Source organism: Alligator mississippiensis, chromosome 12 (genome assembly GCF_030867095.1).
Source record: "Alligator mississippiensis isolate rAllMis1 chromosome 12, rAllMis1, whole genome shotgun sequence".
Lineage (NCBI taxonomy): Eukaryota > Metazoa > Chordata > Crocodylia > Alligatoridae > Alligator > Alligator mississippiensis.
Genome location: NC_081835.1, coordinates 58962588 through 58975330, shown reverse-complemented (window position 1 = coordinate 58975330; position 12743 = coordinate 58962588). Strand labels below are relative to the sequence as shown.

General features: G+C 50.4%; 1 protein-coding gene across 1 annotated transcript in view; it reads right to left on the bottom strand.

Annotated features, from left to right (window-relative positions):
• NCS1 (neuronal calcium sensor 1) overlaps positions 1-9919 on the bottom strand; it is a 78820-nt gene extending 68901 nt beyond the window's left edge. The window contains exons 1-2 of the mRNA XM_059715622.1: positions 9849-9919; positions 2659-4144 (exon numbers count right to left, since the gene is read on the bottom strand). Coding sequence (XP_059571605.1) covers positions 2659-2722 — 64 coding nt within the window. The 5' untranslated portion in view covers positions 2723-4144; positions 9849-9919. The remainder of the gene's footprint in view (positions 1-2658; positions 4145-9848) is intronic.
• Positions 9920-12743: the final 2824 nt, after the last annotated feature.

Genomic DNA, 12743 nt, shown 5'->3' with positions numbered 1-12743 from the left:
TGGGTGGGACAGAGCAGATGTGGCAAATCAAGAGCCTTGCTGAGGCCAGCTGAAAATGTCCCGTAGTCTGTAGCAATGACTTGCTTTTTGGGCCAGCATCCAAAGAACGTCAGATTTTTTTTTTTGGTGGCAGAGGAGGGGGACAAGCAGAAGAGAAAGGAGGAGAAAAGAAGGTGGGGGGAGGGGTGGCAGTGTTAAAACACCTTACCCTGAGTTGGGTTGGGTCAAATACAGTCAAATACAGTTCAGTCTATTGACCAACCAACTATCGGTCAAAAAAATGTAAAAAAATAGCCAACAGGTCCAAATAATACACAGAAAAAGCACAAATTTTCCATTGAGATGTGTTAAAAACAATTTAAAATATATTTCTATCAAGAAAACTATAAAAAGTGGGGGGTTTTTTGTAAAATTGTTATAATCTTTGACTGTCAAAAAATATGCAGTCAATTGACAATGTTTCACCGGTTAATTGACTGGCTTCCAACCCTAATGGAAACGTTCCCAAGGCAGACACACACCCATTCTGCAATGCTATTACATTTGTTCTGCACCTACCACTGAAACGACCCTTGTCTGCCACGTACTTGTCCCCTGTGGGATTCACTGGAAAGGGCTGCTCTTTCCCTAGGGTAGAGTGGCACTACAGAGTAGACTTACACCGGTAAGCAAGTCCAGTGCCAGCTTGGGATGGTGCCAGACCAGCCTGGAACCATCTCCACCATCTCCAGGAAACAGTTTGAGATGGGAGTTGGGCTGAGGAGCCCTTAAGGGTCTGTCTACAGAACAAAAGGAAGGTATGATTGCAACCCAGGGCATGCATGTGATGTACCCAAAGTGCCCTGTGCTTGCACCAGGCAGCAAGCTAATCTGGTGGGCCCCTGCTACAGCTCCCTGTGCAGAATGGATTAAATCTAGTTTGGATATGCCTGCCTGGACCCCAGTCACACCTGTGTTGGGGTATGCAGCCATCCCTGTCTGACTTGCTCTAGTGCTATCAGCTCCTGGCTGTCCAGAGACGGGATGCAGCAAGACTGAATGTCGGGGTTGTGCAATGCACCAGTGTGCCTCTTCTTCATATGGGAGAACCAGCTGCATCCTAATCTACTGCTTTTTTGGGCAAGCGCTGCTGTGGGACTGCAGCAGTGACAGTGGAGAGAGCTCCTAGGTCTGGCTACACATATTTCAACTATGCAAAGAGAATACCTCCAGCCTGGATGCAGAGAGGTAAACTTAAACACAGTAGCCTTGGCTTTCCCTTGATTCTTTCCGTTAGAGAATCATTAGAGCAATCCACTTGCACCAGACAAAACAGTTCCTCTGCTAGGAGCACCCATAAGGGCAGATCAGAGCTTGCAAGTCCTCTCCTTTGGAAGAGCAGAGTATTAGGCTATTAAAATTTATAGCAAAACAGAGAGGGAACTTTCTGGTGTCTGACCCTTCACTGTGCTACAGAATAGGGAAAAGGCTCCTCTGCTTCATGCACCGAAACTCTGAAAGCCCTGCCAAGGGGCAAGTCCTCATTTTAAAGTAAAGCAAGCTGCCTGGTTCTAAAGTGGAGTGAAGAGCCCAACTGCAGTGCTCTGCACGTACTGATGGATCAATGCATGCCCATGCTGGGCAGGAGGAAGCCCTATAAAGATCTTGAAGCTGCAGATCCAGGTGAAGTGCATATGGCGTTAAGCAAGTGATAACACAAGGCCATGTATGTGGGGAGGGGGGAAGATGGGGAAAACACATCCCTTGGACATTTACAGCTAAGCAAAAAAAGCATTTTTTAATAGGATGGGGGTGTTCTCTTGGCTTCCTGCCCCCTATAAATAATTTGTTGTCTATATGCCTCTCCCAACTAATCTCTCATGAATTCCTTCAACAAAGCCCAGCAGTGTCTGTGCAATCCATTAAGAGAATGAGTAAGAAATTGTCAATGCCATGAACCCCCCTCCCTGCTCTTTTACTAAAAATAAACCAAAATCAGAGGGGGCAGCGACAGAATTTCCGGACTCCCTGCAGCTTCACCAGCACAGCACACATCACAGCAGTCTTTGCCACTGAATCTTTTCTCTCTGCCCCCTCCCCGCTCCATTTCTCCCTCTCTCTCACTCGCATACACACACAGAGCGTGGAAGAGATTTGCAGGGATGGGGGTGTTTTACTCTCCTTGCCAGCACTTCAGTGCATTGTGATGTCTGAATCACCACCATGAGCTCCTTGAGAAAAAAAAAAAAAGATACCTGTCTGTCTAGTGCCTCTCACAGCAGCGGTGGGCTAGTCGCCCAGAATAATTAGTGGAAGCATTTTCCCCCTTGCAATTGCCCCCCCCGGAATACCTGCCTTTTGTTTTTTTGTTACGAATGCAGCGCATCCTGCAAATGGCACCAAGGGACACATTTCCCTGCTCCACCCCTGTGCCCTCCCAAGCACACACATTCACATGGCATAAATCGCACATGTGCAGCCCCCAGATGCACACAGCTGGACCCCATCGCGACGAGCAGAGGTGTCTTCTGATGAGGTTTGGGATGTACTCCAGCCATCGCCCTCATCCCACAGCAGCGTAGCACATCTTTGCAGAAGAGGGGAAAGGGGTTGGATTGGGGGGTGGGGTGGGGTGGCGGGGTGTGCGTGTGTGTAGGGTTTTTTTTCTTTAATACTCACAGTATGTTTTCCTGGTCAGCTCTTCCACAACTTCAGGCTTCAACTTGCTGTTGGATTTCCCCATTATGGCCCAGCCGCTTTCTCTCCAGACTAATCAGTGCATAAATTGCTGTATCGCCCTGCAAACTCCCCCTGTTTCACTGAGGAGTCATCAGGGCGCTCGCTTTGACTTCACAAATAAATAAATAAATAGCCACACCGCCACCGATACCCTCGGATGCTTCTTCCAGCTTTCTCTTCTTCCTTCCTCCCTCCTCGGCAAAGAACAAGGCTCTTTTTCCCCCCCACCCCTTTTCTTTTCCTTTCAACAGCAGCAGCAGGGTCAGGATGAGCAGGGGAGATCTGCTGCTGTTTCAGTGCCTTGCTGGAAGCTGGGATCTCAGTCCTGGAGGATCGGCGCCCACTCTTCAAATGAACAACCACCAAAGAAAAGAGCTGCTATATCCCGCTCGGGGAGACGGCTGCCTGGCTCGGCCGCGATCAGCGCTGTGCTTTCGTTTAAATCGCGGTCTCTCTCAATGGGAACAATCATAAAAAAAAAAAACCCCACTGCAGGTTGATTTATTTTTCCGCCCTTCCCTCTCCCGTGCGCCGGCTGGAAAGGAAGGTTATTGTGCAGGAGCTGTCTGCGCCTGTCTCCCTCCCTCTCTATCCTCCCTGTAGCTCCGTGGACTGTTGCTGCTGTCGTCCCTGGTTACAGAAACACCCTCCCCTCCTTTCTTTCCCTGTGTAGCTTCAGCAGGCGCGGATTTGTCTGCGGCCCTGCTGATAAGGTGTTAACTAGAATCTGCCAGTCAGGCAGCAGCAGGCCAATACCTCCCTTTTTTTTTGTCTCTTCCCTGGCTTTTTAGATCAATCCCGTTAAATGAGACCAATAACCTTTTCATTCAAAACAGCTCCGCTGCTGCTGTTACTTCTTTTTTTTTTTTTTTTGCACGGTGTGTTGATTTTTCTCCCCCTGGGGGCTAAAGAAAAGGCCGTTTCTTCCCAACTTAGATCTCAGCGTGGAAGGGAGATTCAGTCTTTACCACGCCTCCCTTCCCCTCGCCAAAGTCATTTATGTTAGATTCATAAAATCTAGAGATGCAAGAAGCTGCCGGGGTCCGTGGATCGCACCCGCGTGGCCTATGCGGGGTCAGTCCGCTGTCTCCTGCCTGCCTTTCACTGGGAAGCAGCACCGGTCCGCAGATAAAGTGCCCTGTCCATAACTGGGCTTGCTATTGTTACTGGGAGTTTGCTGCCTTTATGTAAAGTCTCTTGCTTAATGGTAGTTATTGCTTCCAGCGCTGCAGCTTCTTTTTACAAGACATATTCCCTTTCCTGGGTTCCTGAGACTGTGTTTCTCTGGGCATGTTTCCCCATCAGGTATTAATTAACAGAAAAGCAACTTCCAGCGAATGTTGTAGATAAGTCGATGGCATTTATTTGCTCTCTCTCTCCCCTGGGGGAATTTTATGCTGAGTTTCCAAGCGAGGGTGGCAGGAACCTGCAAGAAACAAAATGTGTTTTCATTGCCGACCGCTCTTTGTAAATCATTATTTTCCTTATCTCAGAGGAGGTAAATGCTCCTTCTTGAAGTATTAGACAGGGGTCTGCCCATAGTCAGGCTGCACCTGGATGGGTGCGAAAACACTCCTTTATCTGGATGCAACACAGAAAATAAATACACATCCCATTTGGCAACCTTTCCTACACATGCTGCCTATCTCCAAAGAGATCAAGTAATCCAGTGCAATATATTAATCTCATCATTTTTAAAACAGCAAAAGGGACACTTCCTCCACTGGAGCCATTCAGAAACCTAGGCACCAGCTTCTTCCCTTGATAAGCATTTCATTTTAAAATGTAGGGCATCTTGGTGATAACCAAGTGAATGGCACCCAAGATACCCTGTAACAACCAGCTGGTCAGAGAGGTCCCCTCTTTTGCAGCCAACACCTAGAGCTATTTACCTAGAGCATTTGCACAAGGGGTACACTGAGATGGGGAGAAATCATCAAGTCACCTCCTATAACAGTACTAGGCATGGTGCTCACACAGCAGAGCAGAACCCAGACCATTCATATCTGGGGGACTCACAGTTTAGTTCACAGGGGGCGCATCTACACGAGCTTTAATGCGCATTAAAGCATCACACAAAAAAAGGGCTCTTTCACTAATGCGCATTCAAATAGTGCACATTTTTCTAGTACTTCACAATGGAGATACAGTCCTAGATTTAATGCACATTACCTAAAGCGCATTAATGAACGTGTAGACATGGCCCAGGAAGTAGCCAACCCAAGAATGAACTGCTCGGCTGTCTGCTGCAGCTGCGTGCACCCCGGGCTAGTCCGCAGGCACTCGCCTTCACAGGGGCAAGCAACCAAACCCTGCAAAGTACCAGGTCCTATAAACAGGGACATCTGAGCACCATCAAAAAAAACACCTCATTTCATGAGACTCCATTTCTTTTAGGTTTGCTGCTTCCCAGATTCAGGTGGGGGAGGAGGAGAACTGATCAAGGGAGAAACAGCCCAGCAGCATGGATTTAGAGCCCAGAACAAGGAATATTGTGGGGCCTATGGCATGCTACATGACCACAGGCAAGACACCAGAGCCCATGGGTTCAGCCAGGGCACCTGATTTTATGGACCGCCATTCTGGGTAGCGCCAATTTGAGACAGGAAGGTGCAATTTGCCCACCCGTTTCTCACCAGGCTCTTCTGAGGATCCATTCATTGTTTGCAGAGGGGAAAGGGAGACCAGGAGAATACCTTCAAAAATCTGGCCCCACTCAGTCTACCCTAGGACCAGACAGACAATCAGCGGCCGAGCTGCAAACACATCTCAAGGGATAACTGCTCAGCTCAGGAGACCAGGGGCATTATTCATTTGGGGACCCAAAATTCTTGCCAGGCTTTTTTGTTGTTGTTGCCACAATGCTCTCAGCCTCCCAATTGTTTGCAGCTGGAAGGGTGGGACTCTAGCCAGCCAGAGGTTTTTTTTTTAAAAAAGGCTAAATTTGGGAGCTGAGACCAAGAAGCCCACCAATGGGGGCTGGGAGGCTGCTGGGACTAGGGCAGGAAGAATCAGCCATGCTGTCTCATAATCCAGAAAAGCTCTGTGTGTTAATGATCTGTACGGATGCACTGGTTTATTTCTGCTTCCCGTCTTCTCTCCTACCTCGCATCTCAAATCCTGCCTAGGCATGCCCTTACTCAAATATCAGTGCCCAGCGAGAGAAATCATCAGCACTAAGGCAGCAGAAACTGTTCGGTAACCCCGCAAAGCATGTGTGCATATTTATAAGTAACAGAGGTGAGGGGTAGGCAGGCACAAGATTATATTACACACACGCTTTGCTCCTCTATCGGGGAAAGGCTGCCTTACCGTCAATTGTCCAGGGACGTATTCCCTACAGCAGACCTTCCTAAAATAAATAATTCTCTATTATCAAACCTTCCACAAACAAGCTCATTAAGGCAGCAAAGTTTCAAAACACAGAGGAACCCTTCAGCAACACATCACCTGTCTGGGCAACAGCAGGCTGATGGCAATACAGGAGACAAAAGGAGGGAGGGACAAGAGCTTCTCTCTCTCCCAGTGGTGTTATGACCCCACCGACTTCCAAGACGTTGCTCTGGATTTACACCATTGCAGCCAGGAGCAGACTCTGGCAAGGGTCTTTTTTGCTCCTAGGTGTTCTTGAAGGAGGGGGCAGAGGGCCTCAGGCAGACTGCGCTCAGGGGACCTTGTAAGGCCAAGAGGAAGCCTGTGGTTCAAGCACTGACTGAGACTCTCAGATTCAATCCCCGTTTTGCTCGGAGACACAAGAATATAGCCTTGGGCAAGTCCGCTCCTTTGTGCCTCACTGGGGAACCACTACCAGCAATATTCCTTTGTCTGTTCTGTCTTGTGCAAAGACAAGCTCCTTGCAGCGCAGCGCCTCTTGCAAAGGGTGCATGCATGCACCAGCACCAAGGGGCCCTGACACAAGCCCAGACCCCCAGGAGCTCCCATAGGCCACAGCATCGTTCCCAGCCTCCTCCGTGCCGCCGTGGCATTTTAAGACAAAGATCTGCAGCTTAAAAAAGTGATGCTAACAGGATTCAAATCTATTTAAAACCCAGCCCTGCCTGTGCTACACAGAACGCTCAAGGAGAAGCTGCGATCACATGAGGGAGAGGATAAAAGTCATTAAAACTGTGCAGACAACTCAATTTCTCTCCCTAATTACTGCCTTTACCCCCACATCAATAAATAAAAAGGGCGGTGGCATTTGCTGGAACATAGTGGTATTTCCAAGCCCCCTGGAAAGGTCTCTGGGGCAGGCTGGTGTGAAATGGTAAAAGGGCGGGGAGGCGCAAAGCCGTTCCATCTAGCTAAATGTGAGCACTAACAAATGATCTGTGCACAAACGAAGCATCCAAATAATGTGCCTGAAGGGGAAATTCAGCACTGGGCCAGCCTTTGAATGCAGCCTCGCTCCTAAACCCGCTACGTTTCTCTCCTGGGGTATACGTCCATGTCCCAGGCAGCTCTCCGTTAACCAGGCAGCGAGCGACTGCAGTACAATATTGCAGTGTAATCACTAACTATCTTGGGTACTCTTACAACACGGCAACAGCAATAGACACACAATGCCACAAAGGATATTAAGTCCCGGGTTTTCAGAACTAGCTTTTTCAGTCTGTGCTCAGAGTTTATACACCTTCTGTTCACCATATTGCAAGCCGCTGCCATGGAAATGATTATTCATTCAACGATATTCATTATTCTACTGCCTCTGTGATCAAAGAGGGTGAGAGCGGGAGGGTGGGAGGAAGTTCACACTTAAATAAAAGCCAGCGTCTTTTCAAATCCAGCAGCGCCAAAGCCTGGAGCATGCTCTGCGTTATTTATTACTGGAAGAACTCAGAAGCGTGTGGGCTTGGAGTACAGTAAGATCGGTTGTGCACCAGGCATTTGTTTCCTTGGGTATTTATTTGAGAGAGTTAAACAGAATGACTTCTCCCTAACTGGTCACAGCAAGTCTATTAGCTACAGAAATACGCTCTGTTACAGGTGGGATAGCCACCTTGCAGTCCAACATAATTGAATAAGCATCTCCAGTGGTTTCTGCTTTAAACTCAGGACATTGTTGGGAGGGGGAGTTTATTATTATTGTTATATAACTGATAAATCATTCTGGCAAAACATTGCTGGACCAAAACATTGCAGTGGCAAACATCGACATCTTCGTTTGCCTGCCTTTGGGTCTGCGTAAACCAGTGGTTCTCAACCTTTTCAGATTCAAGGCGCCCCTCCTTAGATGCGAGGCCCACTTTGCAAAATGCCAGCTCTTACTTTTCACTCCTTTTTTTGACTACGGAAAAATAAAAGCAGTTTTTTCTTTCGGTTGCCAAGACCCGAGAAAGGCCCCAAGAGCTCAGAACGGTTTGGCAACATGGGGTCCTCTTGGAAATCTCTGGGTTTATCATGGGAACCATGTTTGCCCGCCTAACGGTGCAAACACTTTGAAGACTCTCAAGGCACTGCTGGCTGCTGCATCCTCCTGGTTGAGAATCACTGGTAGAAACAAGCACAACACCCAAAAGCTCACAAAGAACAATTTTTCCAGCTATGTAGTTGGTCTAATAAAAGATATCACAATTATTCAAAGAAACCTTGTCACAGCACCCCAAGGAGCTTGAGTACAGAGGCCCAGAGCTGTTACAAGAGCTGTGTGACAGCAGTGTTACACCAAAGGGACCGTGTGCACCTATTTGATGCCTCCCAAATTGCTCCTAGTTCATTGCTTGGAACATCACAGGAGTCCTGAACCCCCTGACCCCGCATTCAAGCCTGGGTGTGCCAGACACTGCACGTGCACGCATGCGTGCACACACACGGCCAAACATGTGTGCACACACGCATGCACACACACATTTGCATACATACAAATACATGTACACGCATGCACAGCTACATGCACGAAAACATGCAGTCACACTACATGCACATACACGCATGCAGATACACCCACACATAAGCAGACATGCACACAAATACGTGTACATACATGCGCACACACGCAAGTACACACACACAGATGGACACAATACATGCACATGAATACAAGCACATCCATGCACATAAATACATGTACACACATGCAAATATATGTGTGCACACAAATATGTGCACACACATGCACGTCCAGAAATACGTGTGCACACGAATACATGCATGCACATAGAGACCCACAGGTAAATACAAGCACACTCACGAATACACACAACTGCACAACTACACGCACACACACAGAAATACATGTGCACACATGAATACACACATGCACATAGAGACCCATGGGCAAATATATACATGGACACACATACATGTGTGTATTCAAACACACTACACGCGTGCACACACAAATACACACATGCACATAGAGACCCGTGGGTAAATACATGCATGCACCCACAAATACAGGCACACACACACATGTGCACACACAAACGCACAACTACATGTGCACGCACAAATACACACACATACACAGAGACCCATGGGTAAATACATGCATGCACCCACAAATACAGGCATACACACATATGTGCACACACAAACGCACAACTACATGTGCACACACGAATACACACACATACACAGAGACCCGTGGGTAAATACATACATGCAGACACACAAGCACACAACTACACGCGTGCACACACAAATACACGCATGCACATAGAGACCCACATGTCAATACATGCACACGCACACACACAAATAGACGTGCACACACCTATGCGTGCAAACGCACAACACGCGTGCACCTAGAGACCCACGGGTCAATTCGTGCACGCACACACGAATACACGCGCACACGCGCTTGCACATTCGCGCGCGCGCACCGAGATCCATGTGCACGCAGGGATACGCGGGTGCACGCACAGGCGCACACGCGGACACCCATGTGCACACGCGAAGACACGTACATCCACGTGCGCACCCCCGCCCCGCCCAGCCGCGCCCCGCTCGGGTCGGGTGGGGTCGGTGCCGCGCAGGCCGGGCGGCGGGACGCGGGCAGGGTCGGGCCGGGCCGGGCCGGGGCCGGGCGGTGCCCGCGGGGAGGCTCCTCCGCAGCCGCCCGGGCCGCGCCGCCCTCTGCCCCGCGCCCGCCGGGGATGCCGCCGCCGCCGCCGCCGCCCCGCACTCACCGCGCTCCACCGCGGCTCCAGCCCGGGCCCCAGCTCCGCCTCCGCCGCCCCGGGCCGCGCCGGGCGGGGCGGGTCCACGCGGGCTCTCCCCACCGCCTTAAAAGCCTCCGGCGCTGTCGTGGCCTTTCTGGGGTCTTGGCAACACACAAAACCCACCTCCGGCTCCCCCCAGAGCCGGCGTGGGGGAGACGCGGGGCCGGGAGCACCTCCAGAGGCCAAGCCATCCCGGACCATCACCCCCAGCTCAGCCCGCCACGGGTAAAGCAGGGGAGCCCGCTATAAAACCTTGTCAACACTCGCTCAGGAGAGCCCTGCTATGGAGGAAGGCACCCCCCCCACCCCTCTGCCTGGGGGGGCAATTCCTTCCTGACCCCAAATAAAACGAGTGAGGAGCTGGTATTTTCCAAGAGTGGCCTCGCGCCTAATGCAGGGGCCTCGAGTCCAACAAATCGAGCAAGGCTGAGCGCCGCTGCGGTCTGCCCCACCTCGTTCCCCAGCCCTGCACGCGGTGAGGATGAGGAGGAGGAGCAGGGTTTGGAGGAGGAGGAGGGTTTGTGTGGATGGAGGACCTTCTGGCTTGGACCTGCCCCCTGCTTATTGCTGGCCTGGTGTTGATAGCCTACCTGTGCACTGTGTGTGCACGTCTATTTGTGTGTGTGCATGTATTGACCTGTGGGTCTCTGTGCACGTGTGTTGATAACTTACCTGCAATGCAGGGCACCTCCAGCCTGAGACCGGTGCTTTTTAAATATGATTCTGCAGACAATTAAACTCATAAATCAGCTATGCAGATGGCTAAGGGAAATGTATTACTGCTGCCTTCCCCTCTCACATGGAGCCATCATGGGCACCTTGCTGTGTTTTTAACTACCCTCCCCACACCCGTCTGGGGTAGGGAAGTCACAAAGGGCACCAACACCAGGCCAGGGGACCTCTCCAAATCCTACCGAACCTGTTCTGAGCATGGGACCGTCTTTGCTCAGTGCGCCAGGACGTGCGTAGCTTGAGGCCTGTTGGGCGCTGGACTTGGTAGATCACACTCCACACAGGTACGGCCGCTGCTGCGTCCTCACTCATCTGCCCCGGTTCCAGCGCCATTGAGACCATCCTGCTCTGTTTGGTGAAGTGCTGAGCAGGTGTGAGAAATCCCTTTGCCCTCCATCGTCTAGGCTGAACAGTTTCCCAGGCAAACGGGAGCAGAGGCGCCTGCGGGGCCAAGCGTGCTGATGTGGTTCCACGAACAATCAATGTAGACTCATACTTAGAGCGCCGCTCGTCAGCAGAGAGCTCGCAGAGGCTCTCCTGCATCAGTCCTGGTGCCAGCAGGCTGGGATCACGGGGGAAGAGGCATGTTGCCAGTGTTGTGTGCTTATTGTCTCAGTATCATTATCCCAAATGATCATTGTATTTCCACCATCTCCTGTAGCAGACTAGGGAACTAGCAATTAGTTCCTTCCAACGGCAGAGATGATTCTCATACCGCTGCATGCCAAGGGTGGGGGGCGCTTGCTGTTTGGATAGCTTGTTCTGGTCTGGAGGTTGCCAACTCAATTCAAATTGTGCCTTGGTAATACCGGACTTCCCAGGTGGCCCCATGAAGAAGGGCGTCTACACCTGACGTAAAGGTGTCACACAATGTGAATAAAAGCATGGAAATCCAGCCCTGCTGTAAAAGTGAACAGCCCCTCTCGTGCACTTAGCCCGCCCGGCAGGGTTCATAGAAAGCCAGACTTGGTGGGGGGAAACATGGCAAGGACTCGTCTCAGGGAGGGAAAGGAATTTACACGTGAGGCTGATTAACTACAGAGGCAGCAAAAAAACAGCTATTTTAGGATAATATTAATGATCTGACTCAAGCTGACAAAAGCCAAAGAAATTCTTGGCACCTCTGTTGGCTGCCCCCAGCTAGGAGCTGAGAACGGGACTGGCAGAGAGCGCAGGCACTTATGCCATCCTTGGAAGCAGGCCTGCCAGGTCAGGGGCGAGGTGTGCTAGCAGGATGTGGCAAGACAGACCTCAGATGCACTATCCCAGAGGCACCCGCTCAGGGATGAAGCAAGGTCTTCGGTCCGTGGGGCTGAGGCTCTGGCAGCCTCCCAACACGTGCTTGATGGAGCATTGGACTGGACTGTGCTTTGTATGCACATCCTTGCAGGTTCCAGTTGGACGCATTGCACAGAAATGGTAATTTTATTGAGGGCAGAAAAAGGTTGAGGCTGAGCCAAATTCATCCCTGAGGCAGCAGCCATCAGCAGTTACACAGAGATGAATCTGGCCCATTTCCTTCATATACCCTCCTGTCCTCTGCCCTGGCATTTCAGGGACCTCAGACCCAGGCACCAACTCCAGAGCAGAACAGGGTAAGTTAAGGGTGCTGTGAGCCGCCTTACCTACGACCCCATTGCTTCTTGTCTACCAAACACCACATATTTGAAGCATTCCTCGCCTTGACAAGACACGACTGGACCAGCTGTTGTTTTGGCCCTGAACCCACAACAGGTCACACTTTCAAAATGTAAAATCCTAGCAGAGGATTGACATGGTAATTGCTTTGATGACTGAGCTATAAGCAGCCAAATCACAGAGCCTTGGAAATTAAGGTTTATAACCTCAAATGCTGAGGGACCTGAGCTCCAGCAGCCCTGCTGGGCACCACTATAATAAATCAGTTCTACATACTATGAAGTGTTAGTACCGAAATCCAACAGGACTTCAAGTGAGAGTAATGGAAAATGTATTGATGTACCAACTCGGTGCCAGCTGGGAGAGGGGTCCTGCAGGCTTTTCTCCTCCAGATGGTGGGTCTTTAAACATGAAACCATGGACCAGCATCAGAGAAGGGGTAGTGGCAGGCATGCCTACATATGGCTCAGCGCAGTTGCTTTCTAAAGGCTG